General features: G+C 54.8%; 2 protein-coding genes across 3 annotated transcripts in view; one reads left to right on the top strand and one right to left on the bottom strand.

The window, feature by feature from the left end:
* The first annotated feature begins 856 nt into the window (after positions 1 to 856).
* Positions 857 to 11,884, top strand: LFNG (LFNG O-fucosylpeptide 3-beta-N-acetylglucosaminyltransferase). Its single transcript, XM_063171752.1, has 8 exons — positions 857 to 1,281; positions 8,000 to 8,048; positions 8,877 to 8,976; positions 9,106 to 9,259; positions 9,350 to 9,435; positions 9,720 to 9,885; positions 10,101 to 10,186; positions 10,272 to 11,884. Exons 1-8 carry the CDS (start codon positions 886 to 888, stop codon positions 10,336 to 10,338), a joined length of 1,104 nt encoding a protein of 367 aa, XP_063027822.1. The 5' UTR covers positions 857 to 885; the 3' UTR covers positions 10,339 to 11,884.
* A 6,193-nt stretch (positions 11,885 to 18,077) lies between these two features.
* The window catches only part of TTYH3 (tweety family member 3), a 74,837-nt gene continuing 68,258 nt past the window's right edge, over positions 18,078 to 24,656 (bottom strand). For both annotated transcript variants that reach the window (XM_063171750.1, XM_063171751.1), the window contains one exon: positions 18,078 to 23,718. Coding sequence is in view for 1 of the 2 variants with exons in the window: in XM_063171751.1 (XP_063027821.1) it covers positions 23,647 to 23,718 (72 nt within the window). In the remaining variant the exon portion in view is untranslated. The remainder of the gene's footprint in view (positions 23,719 to 24,656) is intronic.

Raw genomic sequence — 24,656 nt, 5'->3', positions numbered from 1 at the left:
GTGATCATTATCATGATTAGTGATCACTGGAGGCGAGGGGAGGGGGCTGCTTGGTACCTATACAACATTTATTTTCAGATATCCCAGCACTTTGAGGCTTCAAAGCACGGTGCTGTGCCTGGGATGAGGTTGGTCAAGTCTGGGAGCCTCTCCAGATCTCCCCGAAGAAGGGATGAGAGCAGATGCTCCTGGCTCCCTGTCCCCAGATTTGCCCACTGGAAAGGAACTTGTTGGAAGTGAGAGGAGTGCTGTGGTTTTTTGGGGAGAGGTTTGGTGTATTTGTTTTCAATTATGCTTTGCCTCACGGGAGACTGATGGGACAATGCCTGGAGTTTGGTCAGGCTGCCCAGCTTTCTGGAAACCTCTTGGACAGGGCTGTGAGAACATCTCGGGGCAGGGCTTTGGGCAGCCCGGGACGGGGAAGGAAGGAACGCAACACTCTGCTGCCGGCAGGGCAGCGAACGATGCTCCCAGGGCAGTGAACGATGCTCCCAGGGCTACAGGGGACCAGAGTGTCCCCATCCCCGGGTGTCAGGGGAAAGGGAGGAGGAGGAGGAGGAGGAAGAGGAGGAGGCAGCACGGGCACCCTGTCCGCACCCAGCTGCGGTCGCGGAGATGCGCAGGGCAGAGGCCGGAGCTGGCAGGACGGGCCCGGAGCAGCCGGGACGGGTGCAGGGGCTAGCGGGGCGGCCGCGGGGCTCGGAGGAGCTCGGGCCGTGCGCGGGCAGGGCAGGGCAGGGCCGGGCGGTGCCCACGCCCCGCGTGGGGCGGCCCCGGCTCCGTCCCTCCCCGGGCGGGGCGGGCGCGGTTTAAAGGCGGCGGCGCGGCGGGGGCCGGCGGTGGCGGCGGCGCGGAGCGGCGAGGAGCGGAGGGCAGGCAGGAAGGATGCTGAAGAGCTGCGGGAGGAAGCTGCTCCTGTCCCTCGTGGGCTCCATGTTCACCTGCCTGCTGGTGCTCATGGTGGAGCCGCCGGGCAGGCCGGGGCTGGCCCGGGGGGAGGCCGGCGGGGCGCAGCGGGCGCTGCAGAGCCTGGGGGCGGCGGCGGCCGCGGCTCCTCCGGCGGCGCAGGGGCCGCCCGGGCTGCGCAGCTTCGCCGATTACTTCGGGCGGCTGAGCCGAGCGCGGCGGGAGCTGCCCCCGGCCCCGCCGAGCCCCCCGCGGCCGCCGGCCGAGGACATCTCCCCCCGCGATGTCTTCATCGCCGTCAAGACCACCAAGAAGTTTCACAAGGCGCGGCTGGAGCTGCTGCTCGACACCTGGATCTCCCGCAACCGCGACATGGTAAGGGATGGGGACGGGGATGGGGACGGGGCTGGTCCCCTCCGCTGGCCGGGATGGAGCGGCTCGGGGAGGGCTGCAGCCCATGCTTCTCTGCCGCGGTCCTGGCCCCTCGTTCTGCGCGATCCGGGTGGTGCCGTGACCCAGCAAACACCACCTGCCCTTCCCTCGTGCCCCATATCGCTGAGCAGGGCGGTGTTCCGGGGCTGGCTGGGCTGTTCTGCAGCCAACTGTGTTTTTGGGGGGGTGAAATGCAGCGTTGCAGGGTGAGCGATGGAGAGAGCCCGACCTTGGCTCCTTGCGCTCAGAACCCTCCCCAAACTCTGCTCCGGGGTCCTTTCCCCTGAGTACCCCCATTGCAGAGCTGCTTTTGGCTGGTAAACTGAGGCACGGTGTGGGGGTGCAGCCCAGCCCGTGGGTGCCACAGGCCGGGTCAGGCCCCTGCAGTTGTGCTGCTCAAAGAACACCCAGTTTATGAGCCCAGGACTGGGAGATGTGCTGCTGGGATGTGCTGAAGCTCTCGGTCTCCTGGCGAGGGACTGGGCAGGACTGGAGCTGCTGGGAGCTCTGTGGGCTCACCCACACCAGGGCAGCTCCAGCGAGTCTGGTTCCTGACCTTACTGATGTCCTGCCCAGAGTCCTGGCAGTCCCTTGTTCTGTCGTTCAAGTACTGAAGCAAAATTCAAAAGGGAAAAAAAAAAAAAAAAAAAAAAAAAAGCTGTTTCCTTAGGAAATGTGCTTTGCCATTTGGTCTTAAGACACTTTTTCTACCCTTAGACAGCTTCCCAAAAGTAAGTTATGTCTGGTCCTAACCTTTTCTTCCTACTGTCTTCACGTGTTTCCTCCTGGCCTGGAACTCGGTTTCTTGCTTGCAAACTGTTTTCCTTGGAAATGTGGAGTGGCTGAGGGTGGAGGCCATGGGGGAAGCATTGACCTGCCCATGCCCCCCTCACCCAGGTCTGCTGGACCCTGTGGGGTCTTGGCTCCTTCACTGTACCCCAAGAATTATCTTGCTGCATTTTTTTCCCCTGTGAATTGTGGGGTGGTTTTTTATTGTTGGTTTTTTTTTTTTTTTTCCCCTCATGTTTCCTGGGCTTGGCAGTGGATCTGCCACTTCTCCTTGGTCCAGTTATTTAATGGAAACCTCTTTTATGCTCTGCTGTCACTGCGAGGGGGTGGTGAGTGGTGGTGGAGTGAAACGCTCTTTGAGCACCTACAGATGATCCTGGGAATGGCTGCTCTTTTTTTTCTTCTCCCTCTTGTGAGCTCCGGCTTTCTTCTAGGTTTTTTTTTTTTTTTTTTTTTTTTTGTGCTTCGTTTGTCCGTTTGGATTCCCAGAGCCCCGAGGCTCGGCTCTCACGCTGTCCCCCTGGGCAAGCTAACAAAGCCCCTTTTCTCCTGGCGCAGAGAAAAGGCTTCGCAGCCTCTTGTGTGGCACTTTCCATGGGAACGAGGGAGCCGGAGCCGGCCGTGTCCAGGTCAGGTTGCCTAGAGATGAGGGCCATGAAGCCAGGGGGGCCGCAGCCCGGCGAGGTGCCTGCCTGACAAGCCAAGCCGCTGAGTGACGCCTCTTGTACAGCACTTGAGCACAAGGAGCTGCCGAGAGAGCTGGAGGCAGCACAAACTCCTGCGGGGCAGAGCCGGGATGTGAGCACAGGGGATGAGCCCGCCCTGCTGGGGGTGACCGGCTCTGCCCTTCCCACGCTGTCCCTGGGAGGCTTTGAGGCATCCTGGGCTTCCCCAGACTTGGCATCAGGTCGGGGATTTTTGCCTGCAGAGTGTGGGATTGGTGCTACGGGACTCTTCTTTCCTGCTTCTCTGCAGTTCCTGTATCCCTTCCCTGCCTGGCCCCCTGGTTTCCATCCCAGGACGGTGATTTGGTGGCACTGCCTTTGCTCAGACGTCTCTCTAGGTCTGAGTCAGGCCTGTCTCTGCTCATCCTCCCTCACTCTGGGTTTCACTAACGGTGCTCAGGCATGTGAGCTGCCTCACCAGCGCGGGGAAGTTCCTGCCCAGGGGCTGAGAATCTCCTTTGCCTGATGCTGCTTCTCTTTCTCCTCTCACTCAACCCCCAGGCTCCCTCCGGCTGTTCATTGGCCAGGCAGACGTGCTGAGAAGGGGTTAAATCCAGCAGGTAGCTCCTGGCAGATAGGGGGAACAGCCATTGTGTCCTTCCTTGGCCGTTCTTTGTTCTGCCCACAATAGTCCCTGTTTCCTGCCCTCTGTCACCTCCAAGACACTGCAAAGGGCACCCCCTTCTCCTTCCTGCCTCTCTGCACAGGGAGAGCACATCCCTATTCCCTTCTAAATCCCCTCTTTGGGTTGCACAATCCAGGCAGGACAAGCTGCTTTTGGAGGAGAGTTATGGGCTCTCCCCTCTTTGCTTTGGGGAGAGTTTCCGGCGGTCTCAGTATCCTCAGGATGCTGTAGAAACTTTGCACTTGAAAGGAAAGAGAGAGGGGAGGAAAATGACCATAAAGCAGAAATCGTGGACAGGAGCAACTCCAAATCCACTGCTTTCTTGCCGAGTCGGGTGATCTGCAGCGGCAGAGCCGCCAAAGACACCTCTGCTGCCCCTGGGGGTGCCCTGGAGGCGCTGGGTGTCCCTGGGGCACCCGGAGGCATCCAGGCAGCTCGGCACACGCCTCGCAGCCCGCCAGGGCTCAGCCCGGGCCGCCGTCCCGGCAGCGTGGGATCCGCTGGCTGCCTCCCGTCGGTAATTGCAGCCTTTGAAAAATTCCTGCTCTCGGGGCAAAGCCAACGGGCTCGCCTTCCAAAGAGCACGCTCCTCTGATGGCGGCTCCCAAATTCCTCTAGCACCTTGGCCAGGGTCCCCACCCACACGCCGGAGTGTGCTGGCACGCCAGTCTCACTCGCACTCCCACCAGAGCTGGGCTGGGACCGGGGGCTGCTCATCCCAAACCAGCCCCACAGTGCAGCTGCCTCCCCCCGGCCCTGGGCTGGGTGCCAGGCCCTGCTGAGCACCGATGAACCCGGGTGGGGCGTGAGGGTCCCTCCCTGCTGTCCCCCGGGGCAGCCTGTGTGGGTTTAAGGGGTGGGCGCCCCTCATTGCCCGTCCCGAAGGAAGGATGGATGCTGCTGTCCTTGCCCATTAAAGCCCCGGGGCCGGCGAGCGGCGCGTGGAGCACCGGGCGGGGGACCCTCGCCACACAATGAGCTCATTGTTTGTGAGGAGGTTATTAAAAATTATAGCATTTAAAATTACAGTGGAGGATTCTTCCTCTTGCTGAAGGGAGCGGGGGGAGGGAGGAAGGGCCCGCGGCCCTGCAAGCCCCTTCGCCGCCTCTGCAGATCCCAGCCCTGCGATCCGGTGCCAGCACAGACCCGCCCCCGGTCCGGGCAAAGCCACCCCACGGATTGGGGCTGCTGCCTCTGTGGCACGCTGTCATTGCAGGGACATGGCCATCACACTGCTCCCAACTTGGTGAGGAGGGGTGGGCATTTTTCCAACTTAACCCTGAGGGTGGAGGGAAAAGAGGAACATTCGCTGTGGGGGACACAAAGCTGGCAGGCAGCATCCTGACCTGCTCCAGAACCAGCTGGAGACTGAGCCCCCCTCAACCAGCGCATCTTGTTGCCTCCTTTCCTCTGCACCCAAGTGGGGTGGCTGTGAAAAGGGTGCTGGGGCGCTCCATCCCCTCCCAGCATGGGGAAGTGAGATGTGGCACAGGGTCAGGGTTTGTGCACTGCAGGGTCACGGGGTGCCTGCCTGGCCCGGTTCCCCTTTTGGTGGGGTGGTGGCAGGCATGGGGGTATGCTGAGAGTGTGTCACGCTGGGAAGTGACAGAGCCACTGGGCCAGGCAGCACAGAGAGCCCACGATGACCCTGGGACGGCCCTGGCTGGGGGTGACACCTTGTGCAGCCCCAGCCATGAGCACCCCCGGGCTCCCGCAGCGCAGGGGAAATGAGTCACCCTGAAAGGAGAAACGAAGGGGAGGAAAGAAAAGAAAGAAAAGCTCCCTCCGCAAGGGCTCGGAAGGGGCAGTGGCGGCCGGCGGCGGCTGCCTGGCTCCTGGCGGGCACCGGGGAGGGGCTGACCCCGCTCTGGCCGCCGGGATCCATCCCGGGTGCCGCTCAGTCCCGGCCGCGGGGTCGCGCATTGTGCGGGGCCGCGAGCAGCGCTGGCAGCTATTGTTCGGGAGGGACTTGGCATCCTGTGTTTCTTGAAGCTGCAGTTCTGAGAACAATGAGGTTTCCTGAAGGGGCTGGTGGGGGGGAGCAGAGGGCCCTTCCTCTCTTGCACCCTGCAGGAAAAGTTACTGGGGGGGGGGGGGGGGGGTCCAAGAGGTCCTTGCACCCCTCGGTGCTGTGGCTGGCACAGGGGCCAGGTGGGAGGGAGGGGGCTGTGAGGGCTGGGAGTGCTCTGGGGGTGATGGTTTACAGGTGACAGCTCGGGGATGCTGGCTGCAGTGCCCACTTGCACCGCTATAAACTGGGCTCTGCCCTCATGTCTGGCATCCTACATGGGAGATGCCAAAGGTGGATTCATGTTTTTTGCTTGTTCTCATCCTTTCCTGGCCTATCCCCTCCGAGGCTTGGCTGTCACCTCTGCTCCTCTCCCCTGCAGCCTCAGATGAAAGGCCAAGCAGGCAGGGTGCATCTTCCCTCCAAGAAACACAAATTAATAACAAAATTAATTGAAAAAAAATGAAGCCTTTAATTGTTTTAGTTTTAACTTAATGCCATGGTGGGGTTGGGAGGGATGTGGGAGACCTGTGAGGCCCCAGTAGGTGCCCACAAGGGTTGACTGGCAGCTGTGTGCCCCTGTCCCAGTCCCTGAGGTGCCACCTGGCCCTCCCACACCAGGAATATCCCAGGGCTGTGTGTGGGGAGGGGCCCAGGGGAGATGCCTGGCTAGGATGAAACGTTTCGGTGCAGGCGAGTAATAAACAATTGTCTCTGTGCTCTATTTATAGAGGCTGAGTGCAGGATTAGTTGTGGGGTTATTTTTGGAGCAGCTGAAGGCAGTTGCTGGACGGCGCTTCTGAGCTAATCAAGCAAACATTTTCTGTCTCGCCTGTGCACAGGCTGCGTGTTCCCTGTCCCCCCTCCCAGCAAGGCTGAAACCTGGGCTGGAGTGCCAACCCCCTGTGTGATGGGCTTGTCTCAGGCATCCTTGGATGCTGTCCTGGTTCGATTTGTACCTCAGTCAGTTGCCTGACCAGTCCCTGAGCACCTGGGGGAAATGGGGACCAGCAGCTGTACCCCGAGTTGGATGGGGGTGACAGCTCCTCCTCTACACACAGCACTGACCTTGTGCCACCCCAGCAGTGCTGTGGCCATGGACACACAGCACCACGGGCGTCCTTGGCCCTGCAGCTGATGGCTCCCTGTCCCCCAGCTGTCCCCTCCTCACCAGCCCTTCCCCGTCCCCTTTGCTCAGAGCCTTCCTGACCTCTGTCCCTCCCCACAAGCCAGGCTGCACGGCAGGCTGTGCATTTGTGAGAACTTGCCTTCCCACCTCCTCCATCATTTTTTTCCCCCCTGCTTTTTCTTTTCTCCTTTTCAAGCCCCAGAGGTCACTTGTAGCCCCGTCCCCTCCCATTGAGGCTCCGGGCTGTCCCCACCAGCCCCGGCTGGGGACCTGAGCAAACAGGGCTGGGTTAACCAGTGCAGCTGTATGCTAATGACTGCTGCCCGCTTAACTCTGCTCGCTGAGTAAAGTCAACCCCACTATTGTACCCAGCTCCTCAAACAAGCCACAAAACCCCAGCGCGCTCCCGGGGCCGGCTGCGGGGTGGCACCCAATTTCCAGCTCACTTGTAATTCATCATCCCCAGCGCTCCATCGTCCCCCTCTGCTGCCTCCTGCCTTCCCCCCCAGCCCTTTTGTCTTTCCTCCTTTGCCCTTTTGAGCACGTCTGGTTTTTAATAGCGCTTGGCAGCTGGTTGTGGTTTCTCTCCTCCAGCTTTGTTTGCTGCCCGCTGATTGATGGCAATGCCTTTCCCACCCCCTGCTCTCTCCTCCTGCTTCTTGTCCTTCCCCAAATCCCAGGCCCAGAGCAGCCCCTCCAGTCCTCCTTCCTGGGTGACATATGCCAGGAATTAGCTGTGTAAATAGAGGAGTGCAGCTCAGGGGCCCGGGGAGGAGGTCGGGCGCTGCCTGGCACCGAGGGATTGTGCTGGGATGGGCAGTGAGGAACCATCCCCTCCTCGGCGCTCATTGGCACCATCTCAGCCCCCTTGGGTAGGACACAGGGAGCAGAGAGGAGCTGTGGGGGCATTGTGCAAGTGGCCAAGGACAGGCACGTGCTGTTGACACAGGTGGGGACGCGGTTGGAGCCGGCGCCAGGGACAAACACACCTGCCTGGGCGGCTGCTGCGGCGCCACGCGCGCCGGCTCAGCTCTGAAATCCCTGCTCAGATCAGGCTCTGCACCTGCTCCCCTGCGTGCCCCTGCCTCCCCTGGTGCTGGGGACAGCCCCTGTGGCCCCCAACACCTCCCTGCCAGCTGCTCCATGCTAAAGGCATCAGGATGGGGATGCTCCGTGCGGGGTTTGCTCCCAAGGGGAGCTCAGCACCCAGCCTGGTCTGCAGCTGGGGCTGTTGTGTGGCTGCCTGGCTCTCCAGTGCCACTCGGGGTATTGGCAAGGGGGAGGAAGTCACCACCAGCTTCCTGGAGGAGCTGTTCCCAGGTGCTGCCCAGGGCCACATGGTCTCAGCCCCTCGGTCCTCAGAGGTGCCTCGTCTTCTCTTTCAGACCTTCATCTTCACTGACGGGGAGGATGAGGAGCTGAAGAAGCAAGCACGTGAGTCTGTGGCTCTTGTCCCTTTGTGTGTGTGACCTGGCCAGGTCCCCTGAAAAGCTCCCACCTGTGGAGCATGGTTGGTGTGGGGTTTGCCCTGGGAACTCTGAAAAAGCCCTTACCACAGGAACATTAGTTGAGAATGACACAATTTGTTTCACTGATGATGCCTAAACACCTTCAGCCTGAGAGCCCCATCTGGGGGCAGCTTTACTTCCCAGCCAGCCCAGCCCATCCCCTATATGGTGGGGATCACAGTAACCCCACTTTTAATCCCACTTTTTGCACCACTTTATCCCTGGGTTGAGCTGGGGTTGATGGCAACACCAACAGGGTTTCGTGGGAGCATTTTCTGGGCTAGGGTCATTGTGTTCTATTCTCCCCATGCAAATGACTCCTTTTCAGGCTGGGAAGTGATTGCCTTTGAGCTGGGCAAGCAAAATAGGGCAGGGTTTTTGCTACCATGTCCTGGGGAAACTCAGAGCTCACAGACATCCCCTCACCCCCAAGGTGGCTGGTGCACCCTGGGCAAGGTGATGTGGAGTGGCATCATGCTTAAAACGTGGATAGGGCTGCTCTACAGTGCATCTGCAGCACCCACATTCCTTAATCATCCCTTCCCTTCTCTCACGTGGACAAAAAAGACATTCCCCCAAAAATTCATCATTTGCCCAAAGCACCATAGCATGTGGGTCACTGAGCATCGGGATCACCCATGAGTTTCCATCCCCCTGGCACACCTGGGACATGAGTGCTGAAGTGTCACCGTTTGAGTGTGTGGGGAGGTGTGGGATGCACCAATGGGCTTTGACCCCTCTTTTTCCCCTGCAGGAAATGTCATCAACACCAACTGCTCAGCTGCCCACAGCCGCCAGGCGCTGTCCTGCAAGATGGCCGTGGAGTACGACAAGTTCATCGAGTCTGGCAGAAAGTAAGCGGCTGCTCCGGGGGAGGACAGGGATAAAGGGGGGCAGGATGGTGCAAACAGAGACCATTTGTGTACTTGGGGTTGGGGTCTGGGCAGCTGGCCCGGGTGGGTGTGACACTGCTGTCACTGCAGGTGGTTCTGCCACGTGGACGATGACAACTACGTGAACGTGCGGATGCTGGTGAAGCTGCTCTCCAGCTACCCCCACACACAGGACATCTACATCGGGAAGCCCAGCCTGGACCGGCCCATCCAGGCCACGGAGAGGATCAGTGAGAACAAGATGGTGAGCCTGGGGAGACTTTGGGGCTGGTTTAATTTGGGCTGTGTGCAGAAGGAGCTGTTGTCTCACTGCGTTGGTTCCCCTCTCTCGCAGCATCCTGTGCATTTCTGGTTTGCCACGGGTGGAGCAGGGTTCTGTATCAGCCGGGGGCTGGCACTGAAGATGAGCCCTTGGGCCAGGTAAGAGCATTGGTGTTGCTCTCCCATGGGGACTCCTCATGGTCCCCAGGGCACAGAGAGGTGACATTTTTGGGGATGGGTGTTGGACCATGTCCCACAACCTTTCTCTTTTTGCCTTCTGGGGATGTCTGCAGGGAGCTTGGAAACAAGCTGGGAAGGGCTTCAGTTCCCCCAAAGTGACTTTTAATCAGAGCTGGGCACCCACTGGCCAAGCCCAGACTCCTGCAGGGTGCCCACATCCCCCGGGCTTTGCTCCTCTGCAGCCCCTCTCTGTCTCCCCGCAGTGGGGGTCACTTCATGAGCACTGCAGAGAAGATCCGCCTGCCTGACGACTGCACCATCGGCTACATCATCGAGTCTGTGCTGGGCGTGAAGCTCATCAGGAGCAACCTCTTCCACTCCCACCTGGAGAACCTCCACCAGGTGCCCAAGTCGGAGATCCACAAACAGGTACCCCAAGCTGTCACCTAAAAATTGGGCATTGTGGCTAAGATATTGATTGATATGTGACCAAAACAGCAGAGGGGAAAAGCTCCATGCCTGTGGGGTGATGCAAAGTGTCACTGGAGGCTTTGGGAAATGGGGTGAATTTTGCAGCTCCCCTTTCCTCTGCTTGATCCTTACGGCCACGACGGCCACTTCACCCCTCTGTGCTTGCCCCCCAGGTGACACTGAGCTACGGCATGTTCGAAAACAAGCGCAACTCCATCCACATGAAGGGAGCCTTCTCTGTCGAGGAGGACCCATCCAGGTGAGCTGGGGCTCCCCGTCCCCCCAAACCTGGATGTTGTGGGGTGCCACCGTCCCATGCTCAGCTTTGCTCCTCTCCCCCTCAGGTTCCGCTCCGTGCACTGCCTGCTGTACCCCGACACGCCGTGGTGCCCCACCAACATGGTTTACTAGGAGGCGCACGTGCCCTCCAGCCTCGTCCCGCGTTTCCCCGGTATCCGACGGGCGTGCGGGACCCGCGTGCGGGTGTGTCGCTCCGGCCTCGCCGCCGGGCGGACAGACGGACGGACGGACGGACGTCGTTGCTGTGGTATTGCACAGTGTGTGTGTACTGAAGGCTGCTGTGCGGCCCCTTGAGCCCTGCCCTGCCTGCCTCGCTGCCTGCTCGGCCGGGAGGGCGCAGAGGGACGGGAATGAGCACTTACCCACGGGCACCGCGGCTGGCGCGCCCCACGCCATGCGTGGGCAGCGGCCGCAGCGCGGGGCCCTGCCCCACCCCGGCCTTGCTTCTCCTTGATGGTTGTTGTTTTTTTTCCCTTTCAAATGTTAAGGTTTTTTTTTTTGGTGTGTTCTTCCCTTTTTTGCATCTTCCCCACAACCCGCTCCTGTAACCCCTGACCCAGCCCATCCTCTCTCCCAGTCCCAAAATCTCAGCAGCGAAGCTCTGGCTCCCAGTTTGGATGAGGAGGTCCCTGTGAGGTTCTACAGGCAGAGGTGGGCAGGGGAAGCCGCTGGCCATGGCAGTGGCTCCTCCAGGGTCCTGCAAAGCTGCTGGGTGCTCCACAGCCTCACTGGAGGGAGACAGTGGGGTGGCTGGGAGATGGTGTTGGTGTTAACTCCATTTCCCAGAGCTCCCCCCACACGGGTGAAGTGTTGCTGGCAGCATTGGTGGGTGAAATATTTAGAGACTGGTGTAAAAACTTTCTATAAATTGGGCATGGGAGGAAGGATTTTCCAGAGCTGCCACAGTGGGGTGGGCGCTGTGTTTGTCCCGGGTCTCCCTCCAGTGCTGCTCGGGCAGCCCTGCAGCTCTGCAAGGAACACCTCGAGGTCTGCCCAGGCTGTGTGGGTGTCCCCTGTGGGGCCAGAGCATCCTCCAGCCTTGCCCTGGCTGTGGGTGCTGCCCAGGCAGCGCCTCCCAACCCTCCCATTGTGCTCTCCCTCTTGGAGAGGGATTTATCCAGGGAGGGAGAGGGACCCTGCATCACCCAAGAGCTGCCCTGCCTGCCAACATCAGCCCTCTCTGCCCCCCTCTGGGCTGAGCCAGAGCTGAACATTTCCACCTTGAAGCTGAGTGAAAATAGCCCATAATGGGTGTGTTGTAAATATGTTATTGAGCCAGTATTTTTTTTACTGTGCCTTTTTTTTTTAAGAAAAAAAAAAAAAAACACATTGAGAAATATGTAGATTTTAAATGCTTTTTATACATTTTCTGTGGATCAGAAAAAGAAAAATCCCCGACCTTTGATAATCTGTTTAAGAAAGAAAAAAAAAATTTTTTTTGCGATGTCTTGTAACTATCACTTACCTTAATTTATATGTTCCAGTATCTGGAATGTCACTCTGTGCTTTCTGTACCTAGGATGTGTTTAAGGCAATAGCTGTGGGGAGGGGAACCAGCATGGACAGTGTGTTCTCAGGGACCTGAACCCGATTGCTGCCACGGGGTTCCCGTGGGAGCGGTCACCAATAAAGTGGCTTTTTTTGCTGACCACAGTCACCTGCTCCCGGCTCCGGCGTCTCTTTATGGATGTGCTGCCCCGAGCAGCCCTTGATCCCCCGCAGATGTTATCACCTCTGGCCGAGCTCTCAGGGATGCTCTGAGGAGGGGCTGCTCCTCCATCCCCGTTTTTCCCACGGGTACCGCGATCCTGCTGGCCATTTGCATCCCGGGGTGTGAGGCTCCTCTCCTCCTTCCCCTTCCCAAAAGGCTCGCACAGGCTTTGGCACCTCGGGGCTGGTTTTTCCCAGGCTCGGGGGCGGGAGGGAGGCGGTGGGGATGAGGTGAGAGCCGGTTGTTAGCAGGGTGTTGTTAACAGCCGGCGGGCAGGCGTGTGCGTGGGAAGCTTGGAGGAGCCCCTTCCCCCTGCCCGGCCCTCCCCTCAGCCTCTCCACCACAGTTTCAGCCGACACTGAGCATCCACCTGCCAGAAACAAGCCCCAGCTTTCATGGCTGTGGAGACAGCCCGAGATCTGCCCCACTCCCCAAACCAGTCCTGGTGGTGCCACTGGTACCAACTTCCACCTGTTCCACCCCCTCCTCCCTGCCTTCCTGCACAGCCAGCACTCTCCTTCTCCTTCTCCTTCTCCTTCTCCTTCTCCTTCTCCTTCTCCTTCTCCTTCTCCTTCTCCTTCTCCTTCTCCTTCTCCTTCTCCTTCTCCTTCTCCTTCTCCTTCTCCTTCTCCTTCTCCTTCTCCTTCTCCTTCTCCTTCTCCTTCTCCCCTTTTCTCTTCTCCTTCTCTTCTCCCCTCCCCTCCTTTTCTCTTCTCCTTTTATTCTTTCTCTTCTCCCCTCCCCTCCTTTTCTCTTCTCCTTTTCTTCTTTCTCTTCTCCCCTCCCCTCCTTTTCTCTTCTCCTTCTCTTTCTCTTCTCTCCTCCCCTCCTTTTCTCTTCTCCTTCTCTTTCTCTTCTCTCCTCCCCTCCTTTTCTCTTCTCTTTCTCTTCTCTCCTCCCCTCCTTTTCTCTTCTCCTTCTCTCCTCCCCTCCCCTCCTTTTCTCTTCTCCTTCTCTTTCTCTTCTCTCCTCCCCTCCTTTTCTCTTCTCTTTCTCTTCTCTCCTCCCCTCCTTTTCTCTTCTCTTCCTTTTCTCTTCTTTTCAAGGCACACTTATTTCACAGTTTCCTTTGAATCTCTGGGTTATCAAGGGCTGGCCCTGCTAAAAATACAGCCTGGCAGGAAATCGGTGTGTGCTGAAGCAGCCACCCCTCCTCCCAGCCTGCTCCCCCTCCAGACAGCCACAAAAATCAAAAGTGCCCCGAGCTCTGCAGCCCTTGGTGAGGTGGGGCTCTGGCTGAGAGTGTGGCACATCAGAGAACCACCATTGACCTGGGCACCCCAAAAAGGGCCCTGGAGGAAGGGGAGGGTGGATGGATGTACAGCAGTGCTGCCTTTCCCCGCTGCCTGAGCCAGGGATGGTGTGCTGGGTGCAGGATCTGGTGGCCCTCAGGCCTGCCCCGGCGCAGGGTCAGCAAAGGGACCTGTGTCAGGCACAGGAAGCCGTGACACCCAGCCCCATCTGCCCCCCACGAGTTCTCCTATTGCTCACAGGCTGCGGTTTGGCAGCGTGGGCACTTCCCAGCAGCAGTGCTGTCACCTCACCGAGCCTGACCCTCCCCTGCACCCCAGACAGGATGGGCAGATGTGGGTTAAGTGCCCATTGAGGCACTGGGCAGCCAGGGGCTGTGGCTTGGGGCTGGAATGCTGCTGTGAGGAACAGGAGCTCCAGGCACGGGTAAAGGCTGGGGGGATGCTGGGCATGGTGCAACTCCCAGATGGGGGCTTAAAAATTAAAATAAACGCAAATAAAAAAATAAAGTTACAAATAAAATAAAATAATAAAATGAAATGTACCCCACCGAGCCTTCAGAAGTGGGGGAAGGCAGCTCACCAGCCCTCCAGTTTGTCTCCCACCAGGCTCCCAGCCTCTCCCTCCTCCTTCCTTGAGTCGTGGGCTGAAAAGTAAATAAATACAGGCATTAATAAACAAAAGGAAAACAAAAGCAAAGCCTGCTGCTCTCGCATACTTGGCAGACTCTGCAGGCCAGGCTGCTTTCATCTGCACCCCGGCGCTGGTGTGGGACGTCCTGTTTACTCTCGCCTGCTCGAGGCAGCTGATAAGGCAGCTGTACCTTTTGGAGACTCTGCTGTGTGCTGATGGGGTGGGGACAAGCCAGGCCTGCTGGGGACACTGCCACCACGGAGGCACTGCTGCTGTTGACAGCACTGCGCCTGGCTAAAGGCTTTCCCCATCTCTGGGTGGTTGCAACATCGAGGGCAGAGAGTAACACACTGATTCAGTCCTTTTTGCTGTTTCCAACCTCCTTTCCTTTTTTTTTTTTAATGGTTTAATTTGCATTTGGGTCACTTGCAGTCCCAGCCTTCGTGTGAGTCACTGTGTTCCCAGCCTGGCTGTGGGGACTTTCACCAGGGACCATGTGAGGGTGAACAGGACCATGTGCTGGGACAAACACCCACGATGGACAAACACCCATCCTGGTACTGACAGCAGCGAGAAGTGCTTGAGGCCTGGGGTGGGAGGGCAGTGTTGGGAGACAACAAAACTTGTGTGAATTGGCTCCAAGAGCCACTTCCAGCTGCTTTGGCCCAGAAAAGTGGAATATTTGTGGGAAATGAACATAAAAGCATCCGAATGGCGGGGCCTGAGCGATGCATGCAGCTGCAGCTTTGGGAGCTGCCTGTCCCAGTGCTGGGTGGGAGAGTGCTGGGACCCCTGTGGGGGTATGATCTGCATCCCACCACCTCTGTGCAGCTGGAGGTGATTTAATCCACCTCCAGCACTGTCTGCCTTGGAGTGAGGGGCTGCAAAGCCCTGCAGCAGAGAGTGATGGCTGTGGGATGGCCAAGACTCAGCACTGGGATGTGCAGAGCAGCTCTCAACCACTGCCCCTTTATTTTTTTCACCCTTCTACTTTTTCCCACCCCTGCATAACATGCAGGTGGTTAAAATAAATAACCCAAAAGCGCTGCAAAGTTTATTTTTCCCTTCCTGACTTTTAAGACCAGCCTTGAATCTATCAAAACCAATCCCCCTAGCCCCAGAGCTCCCAGCAACTGCTGTTTCTGGTCTGCCTCATCTGCCCAGTGGGGCCAGTTCTGCTGCTGGAGCCATTTGGCAAGCCAAGAGTGGAGGAGGAGATAAATTGAGCATCTCAAAAGCATCTGGAAACACTTCCCACGGCGCTGCCAGATGAGATCTGCGAAGCCGCGGCATCACCGAACAGCCCCGCTCCCAACCAACCCCTCCTTCCTCCTCCTCCTCCTCCTCCTCAGTGGATGTGTCCCCCCTCAGCCCCCACCAAACCATGGTGCTTTCAGCAGGGAAGCAGGGATGGGTTTGTGCTGGTCCACACTGAGCACAGGAGCCTGCAGCAGCAGTGCCAGCTCTGGGTGATGCTCCAGCCGTGCCCTCCCCAGCCTGCTGAGCCCCCCTTAGGGTGGTTGGGTTAGGAAGCCCTTGGGCTGTGGGGGCTGTTCTGGCTCCCTGATGAGCAGCCCATGCCCAGCCCAGAGCTGATGTGTTTGGAACAGCTCAGGAGTGGCTGGCTGTGATTTACAGGGTGCAAGCTCCAGGTTCTGTGAGGTTTGCTGGTGGGAAGAGGAAGCAGCAGCATCTGCGACACCTCGCAGTGAGCAGGGAGCTGTGCTTCCTCCCACTTCCCTCCACGGGCTGGGAAGGATTAAAAAATCCCTGAGCAGGGATTTTTGGCTGAGGTCATGGTGAGAAACACCCCCTGCTCCAGGCAGAGCCAAGGCAAACGGTCCCAGGAGCGGAAGGAAAATCCTCTGCTCCTGCCACCATCCATCCCCTGTCCAGCACACAGCAGTGTGACCTGCTGCCTCGTCACCATGGTCACAGTGAACCCACCCTCTGTCCCTGCCTGGGCACTCCCAAACGAACTGGGAGATGCTGGAGTGCTGGACAGACCAGGCTGGGCTGCAGACACAGAGGAGGAGCCCTGCATGGAGCATCCTCTGCCTCTGCTCACAAAGTGCCAAGCACAGGGCTCCAGCATCCCCACGTGGTCAGACTGATCAGGATCTCCCTGCCCGGGGTTTCCTTTCCAGTGGACACTCAGCTCTGTCCTGGCCTCCCTCACAGTGCAAGGAGAGGACACGACCTCCTGAAAGCACCACAGGGTGTGTGGGGAGATGGGGCCACTCCCCAGTGTGGTACCAGGGGGTGTTTTGATTGGAGAGTGATTGGCATCTGCCTCCATGATGCACAAGGCTTCAAAGACTCTTTATTATTAAGTGTAACATTAAGAAATCCACAGTTCTTATAGTTACAGTAGTGGACCTAAGACTTGATTGGTCTTAAGGTGAAAACTTCTAACACTATTGGTGTGCTATGAATAGCACTTTTAGCAAATTATTTCTATAAACAATGATTATAGAAAGAGAGATAATAATTGTGTGTGCTATGAATAGCACTTGGTGTGCTATGAATAGCACTTTTAGCAAATTATATCTATAAAAATGGTTATAGAAAGAGAGATAATAATTGTTTGATTTTTTTTCTTCTAAGATCCTTAGGCTTAGCTTGTGAGAAGTTGTTGCTGTTCTTTCTTTGAACTGAGAATATCTATACCTCAGGAGTGAGGGTGTTTTGGGAAGGCTTAGAGAAGATGAGCTGCAATTTCTGCTGCCTGCTGGTGTCCTGGATTCATGGAGAGTGCAAAACCCCTCTGGACCTTCCCAGAAAATCACAAATCCAAGTCCTAAATGCACCTGATGGATGGATCTGGGCAGAGCAGGCTGCAGCACCAGCAGCAGGTGCTGCCTGCAAAGTTCAGCACCAAACAGGACCTGCAGTTTGGGCCATTTCCCACCCCAGCAGGTGACAGCAGATGGGGACATGCAGTCAGTAACTGTGTCCCACTGCCACCAGCTCTGCCTGGTGGTTTTCCATCAGACAGAGGCACCAGAAGCACTGCTGGTGTTAGCGCAGCTCAGCACAGCACAGACAGGTTTAAAGCACCTCCCCAGGGCACCCCTCCCTGCCTTATCTCCCAGGATGAGATCTAAGGGACCACTACTGAGGGCTGATCTGAGGGTGAGGTTTATTCAAACACATACCTCACCCTTCCCTCTGTTTTCTCCTGAGTGGCTCAGGAGAGAGCTCAGCCCTGCTCCTGCTGGGACTGGGAGCAGGGCAGAGGGTGAGGGAGGCTGCAGCTCCTGGGAGAGGTCACCAGGAAGGTAAGGTGGTGGCCTTTGCATGTTCCAATCCCTGGAGGAGTCCATAAACCTGGTAAAATATTTACACTGATGACTCTGACTCTTATTTTCCTGCATGCCATGAGATTCCCTTGACTGCTCCAAGCCCTTTTAGAGCTTTAGAGAGCAGATTTAATCAGCTCAGGTCAGGGATGAAGGTGGAAAACGTGGGTTCTTCCTTTAGATGGGAATAAAAAAAAAAAGACGGGAGACACATCTGTCAATTATTAGTGAAAGGAGGAAAACTGGTGTCTGTTGGGATTCACGGCCATGAGGGGAAAGTCACAACAAGGAGCCCTCTGTGTTCTGGACTGGACTCATGGGCTGGTGTGGGCTTCAGCCATACTCAGCATTTTAAAAAAATACACAGCATTTCCAAAGACAGAGTTGAATTATTGCTTATCCCCACACCTAGGAAGGGAGGGGCTGAGGTCAGGGCAAGAATAGCACAGGATGGGGGCAGGAGCCTCCTTTGGCTGGCAGGATCAGGCAGAAAACAGATCAGGAAAATTAGAGGAAGGTAAAGGTTTCATTTCACTGTGTGATAGTGATGTGGTGCTGGGCCTGTGATCAGAGAATGCACAAACAGAACTAAAGAGTAACCCACGATACCCTGGGGCAGCAGCGAGCAAGGTGAGCCCATGCTGAGTTTCATCTTCCCCCAAAGAAAAGCCTTTGACAGGGCTGAGCTGGTGGGCTGCAGCCCAGGATATTTTTCCACATTTCTTGTACTTGTGCTGGTGGAAATGAACCACTCATGTTTATTGCTGCTCCAGTGGGGAATAACCAAAGCAGCAGAGGGGGCTCAAGAGGTTCAAACTCACTGGGCACAGGAGAACATCTGATGTGTCCCATGGCTGCTCCAGCACCTCCTGTCCCAGGCACATCCCCACTGCAGCCACCAGCCCATCCCCACACCCCCTCTGGGACAAAACACAGATCAATGACCAGGAACAGTGGTTTTAAATCGTTTATTTTTAAAACATGAAACCCAAGCTGAATAGAAACCACAGATATTACATTTAGGTTTTTTTGTTTAGTATTTGCAAACCAAAAAGTTACAGTAAAAAATAGCTACGTTACAATCAAGAGAACTACAGAATTAAAAGTAAAGATACAAAAATGGGCTCAATCCTCTTTAATCTTCACAATTTAAAAACATTTTGGGTAAGTGCAGGAACACTTGAAAGAAACTAGCAGGTCCGAAGTTTAAAAAAAAATTATATATATTTATATATTATATATGTATATAAAGTGGTATGATATACAACCATTATGGTTAAGAAGAAAAAAAAAAACAAAACAAACGAAACAGAGAAGTTACAAAAAGGCCAGGTACATGATCACCATTAGATTTCTGTGCACAGTGTCCAAGAAAATAAACTTCCCTCTGAATGATGTGAATAAAACTCATGGGGCCTCCCATTAATTACCAAGGGACCTGAGGCACACGACGTGACAGCTGGGCAGCTGCACCCAGGGCAGAGGACAATGGAAGAAATGAGGCTTTTCTGGGACTCCAGCAGCCTCCTGGGCAGAGGCCACTGCAGAAGTCTTGGTGTGAGATTAGAGGAGGAACAGGAAGGAAGGAGTTGGGAATTGCATAGTGAGGAGCAATGTGGTATCAAATATGCAGAGCACCTAAGAGCTTCATGCTACAGTTATCCTCTTTAGGAAAGGAGCATTTTGAACTTTCTGGTTGTACATCAATTTATGTTCCACTTGGTTCATGCAGCCACAGGGGCTGGGTGAGCACCTGGGAGCTCCAGGCCAGCAGTGACCCATCCCTCACGTCCCAGCTGGGCAGCACACTCACCATCACAGCTTGGCAGAGATCCCACACCCCCTGAGACAGCACAAACCACCTGTCAGCCAGCTAGGAACTGCTGTAAAACATCCCACATTCTGCTGGGCTGCCTAGGGAAGCCATCCACAGCACACACACAGTTTCTGGCTGTGGTGAAAGGAGGTGCAGACCAAGCCTTGTCTCTGTCTCAAGGCTTGAGATTTGCTCCTCAGCACCTCCCTGGAGGGCTTTGGGCTTTTCCCCTCCCACCCAGAGGTGTTCACTGGTATTTGCTGGGCTGGGGGAGACCCTGGCTGCTCCTTGGAGCCCAGGCAGGAACAACTCCAAAGGCAGCTCCTCTCCTGAGCTCAGGGGAAACCCATCCACCCCATCTCCTCTGGAACTGGGGGGTGGCAGGGACCAACCAGCCAAGACACCTCTCTCTTCTTCAAAGGGCTCAGAATGGTATTTCAGTGGCTGCTGGGAGGGAGAGAGAGAAGGGGGCACCAGGAGTGAAGCCTGGGCTTGCTCCCACAGGTACCTGGACCTTGCTCTGGGGGCACCCACCCACTCCTGCCTCCCACCCTCTGCAGCACCCACAGCTCTCGTGAGCAATGGCTGAGCAGCTCCCTGAGAAACGCTTGAACTCTCAGAAAGGCCAAACTTTTCATGTGGTTTCAGGGAACTGCTGTGGAAATCCTGACTTAGGATCACTTAAAACCCCATGCACTGTGTCCCCCTCAAAGCACTCCAATGAACATCCCTTGCATCTTGGCTGAGATGACTGTACACGGAAAATCAACACCTATCAAATGGAAAAAATTAAAAAGGACAGGAGGGGAAGGGAGCACTCCAGCCTTCACATTTGGGTACATGGATGCACGCTAAAAATCTTAGCTTGAACCCTTTTATCAGCACACAAAATGAACTCAGTTTAATAATACATACAGGATACAAACACTACAGTTATAATTCCCAAGACAGCACAAGAAATTCACAGCCAAGTCTTGATTTGATTTCCTTTACAATTACAATGCAGTCTTGAACACTGGACACAAGAGTCCAACATGCTATTTACATTTCACATTGTGGAGATGTTTGTGTGCTTGGAAGAGTTCTCAGTTCCAAAAAGAAAGTGTCATTCACACATGATGATGCAGTGGAAATAAACCAAGCCAACCAGACAAGCCAATGACCACATTTGTGCTTCTGAAAAGGTAACATGAAGTGTCTTCACCGACGCAGTCACCTTCAACCGGACAAGCTGCCGTCCACTCTGCAGTCAGCGAGGTGTCCAGAGGCCAATCTCAGCTCCTCCAACTTCTGGACCCTTTTTCTAGCAACCAGCAACACGAGAAATGTCCAACAAGGTCAGCTAGGACACACCAAGTGATATGGCCTCGGTGTTTTGTCACATTAAAAACAGAGAGACACGATGGAAGAGAGAGAAGTCTCTACAGCTTTACCACCTGCAGCTTGAAGAGTTTGGACTCCCTCAACCATGAATGCCATCCAGAACAGATGAGTCTTTGCCAGATAGCACCTGCTGTTCACCCTAGAGGGAGGCACAGAGTCTGGGAGATCTTGGCTTTTCAAAGTCCCCTCCTCAGACTGAATGTGACCATATGGATGAGACTGATTATGTCGCAGCCATAAGAATAGGCAAAGGCCATCTGTTCTTCAGCAGATCCATTCAGACCAGCCTGCAGAAATGCCACACTGTTGCTCAAGGTTCCAGTAAAACAAAAAAAAAAAAAAAAGGAAAAAAACCCAAAAAAGTAATAATAATAATAATAAACCAAAAGAAACCCATTTGTCTGTGTTTCCTATCCAGCGCTCTGCACAGCATGCAGCGGGGCAGCAGAGTTCCAGGATGCTTTACAAAAGTGCAATATCCATGTCAAGTAAAGGAAGTGCTGGCTGGACACAGGTACACTGCTCACACCGCAGTCACGTTGTGCTGGCCCCCAGAGAGCAAAATGTTATCTCCATAACATTCTTTCCAGTTATATGTTGAAGTCACAGAGCACGTATCTCCACAGCTGTGCCTTGCTGCGAGCCCCAAACACTGTCAGAAGTTGTTCTGGGTGTTGGAAGTGGCTGTGCCAGACCTTGGAAGGAAGCAGGTCAAGGTGGCTGCTCTGTTGGATGCTGCAAACAAAGGCTCACTCCTGTTCCTGTGTGGCACAGGCAATGCCACGGTGACAACTCAGACCCAGCCCAAAGCGCAGTCACACGCAGGTTCAGGGTGCATTCTGTGCACACAGAAGTTGGTACACAGAAGCTCTTGTTTTCACAGGGTTCCCCACACCCTCCAGCCTCCAAAACATTTGCCTTCCACCAGTAGGACTGGGCCACAGATTTCAGGGCAGCTCCCCTAAAATTGATAATGTGAGTGGCAATCGGAGCACATCCTTGCATGGAGGGATGATGGCAGAACAACTCAGTGTTAGTGAGGATTATATGGCTCTTGGTTCTTTCTTCAGAGTGAGGGAAAGGTTGGGGTTCCCCCAGAGAACAGTTGGGTGCTTGGGGCCCTGCAAGATCACCTCACCACACCCTGCACACCCACAGCTCCTGGTAGGCTCCAAGACAGGATGGAAACCCTGGGGCTCGTGAGCCAGTGTCCCTCCATACCACCTGTGACCAGGTTTCCCTGCCCTTGTTATTTGATAAAACAGAGGTAATGTTTCAGTGTGAAGCCCATCCAATGTGTCTGAAAGGGCATACTCAGTCCTGAGCAAGAACATCCTGCTTCCAGAGATTTATGGTGAAGTGTGAAGTTTATTCCAAACCCTTCTCCTCCTGTCTGTGTGGTGATGCCTCCTCCCTGTCTCTCACTCCTTCCAATGGTAACAGCTGGCCTTGCAGTTTAGTAGTGGTTTCTATCTTAAGAGGAGTCTCCAAGCTTGCTGTGCCACAGAGCTGGTGGCATTTCCCAGCAGATCCCTCCAGCCTGTTTAGCTGCCTGCCAGGAGCAGTTCCCACCTCACTGCAAGAAGGCAACTGACTTGAGTAAAGGCAGGTTGGTAATTCTGCGCCCCAAGCTGCAAAGGTGGGGTAAACAAACATCAGTCTGAACATCACTGAGGTGACAACGAACTGCCTCTGCCAACAGCTCCACTCCAGTTTGAGAGATGCTTCCCACTCAATTTCCTCTGCCAGTGATTTAATAAAACGCTCAGCAGCTCTGCTGAGATGCCCCTACTAAGAGGTAAAAAGACAAAAAGGAACATTATAGTTACCCAAGTGAAAGGGCAGTAGTTGACAGCACCTCCCAAGAGGCAGTCTCCTCTTCCAGCAGGAAGCTGCCAGTGCCCTTTGGAGCACTGCTCTGCAGTGGGAAGTACAGCACCAGTGAAGGATGTTGCCCTCTGCAGGCACCCAGCTGCCCCTTTGCAAGCCTTGTTCTGCCTCATGTCTAGAAAATGCCTTTCATGTGCATTAGTATGGTCAGATAGTGGTTAGCAATGTGCCTTGGAAAACTAAACAAAATAGAATCAAATATAAATCTGTTCTGACAGTCACAATGTTGTCGAGGGTTTTGGACTCTAAACACAGAAGATACACTGACAATCTGGTGAGTTTGTTAGGAATGAGGCTCCAAAAACCTCCTTCAATGCCATTTCAGCAACCCTGTGCTGTAGATTATGGTTTATAAAAAAGGAAAAAAAGAAAGTCCAGCAGAGTTCACAGGTCATTCCCACGTGGAGAGCTTGCATTTGCTATAAATCCATTGGTGCTTCCAGTTTCTCTTGCTTTTGCAAGCTGACTGTCCCATAAGATCTAGCATCGGAGAGCCAAAACTCTTTAGTGCAAAAATACCTCCCATAAAGTCTTAAAAGTCTTTCCCTGGAAAAATTTGGCACCAAGTGAGTGGCTGGCTCCTGTTTGATCTGTGTCAGCCTGGGAAAGGCAGCACCCAGAATGCCATCTGCAAATACCTGGGCTTCCCTGGTGGAGCAGAGTCAGCTCCAGAGCAGTGGACAGGGAGCCTGACTGTGCTGGGCCCCTCTGCTCCTCCTCAAGAATCCACATATAGATATAGATGGGGAAAAAAAGGCATTTTCTTAATGGACTCCAAAAAAACAAAAAAAGTTAACTAGGGTAGTGAAATGGTTTGCTCTTCTGGAGCAAATTCCAGTGGATATGCAGTGACACCCTGAGGCAGGAGCTCCCTCCTCCCTCACCAGAGGATTCCCACCAGGTCCTGTGCTGTGCATCCCCAGCATTCCCTCGTTGCACACCAGCCACAGGCACCCAGAGCTGCTTCTTCAGTGTCTGGCAGGCTGCTGATCCCACTGCAGAGGTGAAGAAGATCTACCACCATCTTTCACCAAGTCCCTCTTGGAACAGAAGGGGGAAGGAGGGGGCAGAAGATTTTCACCCCCTGTTCCTGCCAGGCTGCTCTGGTGAGCTGCCCGTGGGCTGGGGCCCAGGTTCCTGCCCAGGTGCTGTCAGCTGCTGGCCAGCACACATTTGCTCTCTTGTACTACAGGGTGAAGGCTTAAATTCAAAAGGAGCTTCCACTCAGTGGCCAGGTACCAGGCTGGAAGGGCGGTCTGGGCTGGAGGAACAGAAGGAGCTGCACTAGATTTTGGGCAGAACAGCAGGATTGTTCTACAAGGACAGCACAGGGGCACAGCAGTTGGCACATTGTTTAGTCTGACTGCACGTGTGGGTTTTGTTTTTTGTTTTTGTTGCTGTTTTTTTTTGCTTTTTGCTTTTGCTTTTTCATTTTAATGCACACTGCCAGCATCTGGACGAGGTTGGTTGGTGGCGAGGTATTTGGCTCTCATGCTGGAGGTGTACTGGAGAAAGAAAAGACAAGACAAAAAAAAAACAAAACAAACAAACAGAAAGTTAAGTCAGAATGACTAATGTCACGATGGAACCACAGATTTCTACCACTTCTCAGCATAACATGGTGTGTGTTTACAGCAAGCATCTCAAGGAGCTGCTGACTCAGTCTTTAAGAGGAAAGTTTCACAAGTCACTGCACAGTTCACTCTGAGTAACATTCTGCTGCAGGGGTGCTGGTGATTTATCCCAGCTCTCTAGAGAAGGAAATCCAACAGTCACTAAGTCAAAACATGACATATGTTGCTTGGGAGAAGAGAGGGAGATGGGAATGATGCAGATGTAAAAACCCACCCCACACTTTCATCCTCTCTTAGTGATGTTACTGCTTTCAACCATGCCAGAAAAGAAGGTTGAAAAGAAAATGGGTGCTCACTGCATCTTCACATTGCATTTTACAGCAATGAGGGCGTCAGAAGACTGCATGTGCCACGGATGGGCAGCTTGAAAGAAAAGTGAGGAATAAATGATTTATGCCCAAGAAAGAACAGACCCTATCAGGCTGGGAACAGGCTGCCATCAAACAGGATGATATCAGCAAGTTATCAGGTGGGTGACAGCCCACTGTGGCTTGGGATCCAAACTGTGCACAGTGCAGCAGCAGATGAGGCTCCAGCGTGGGGGTGAGAAGAGCAAGTCACAAAGATGAAGGTTGGTTTGATTTGGAGGTGGTGGTGCTGTTCTCATTCTCATTTTTATTCTAAGCAAGGTAACCCAAAACAGCTCCCAGAAGCTTCTGAGGTAACATGTGTCATTCAGCTCTGACTAATGAGCTGGAAAACACGTGAATAAAATCCAGCAGCAAGAACAGAACTTTGCCTCTTCATGCCAATGTGTTTGATACCTTCTGGGTTCTGCTACCACAATATTAACAACCAAGCAATGAGGA

Source organism: Melospiza melodia, chromosome 18 (assembly GCF_035770615.1).
Source record: "Melospiza melodia melodia isolate bMelMel2 chromosome 18, bMelMel2.pri, whole genome shotgun sequence".
NCBI classification, from domain to species: Eukaryota; Metazoa; Chordata; class Aves; order Passeriformes; family Passerellidae; genus Melospiza; species Melospiza melodia.
Note: the sequence above shows the minus strand (reverse complement) of the source record. Positions and strands in the feature narration are given on the sequence as shown.

Excerpts from the sequence above, each read along its gene's own strand:
- LFNG (XM_063171752.1), top strand. The coding sequence starts at position 886 with ATGCTGAAGAGCTGCGGGAGGAAGCTGCTCCTGTCCCTCGTGGGCTCC. Across the intron at positions 9,260-9,349 it reads GGATCAGTGAGAACAAGATG|CATCCTGTGCATTTCTGGTT; the intron begins GTGAGCCTGGGG and ends CCTCTCTCGCAG. Across the intron at positions 9,436-9,719 it reads AAGATGAGCCCTTGGGCCAG|TGGGGGTCACTTCATGAGCA; the intron begins GTAAGAGCATTG and ends GTCTCCCCGCAG.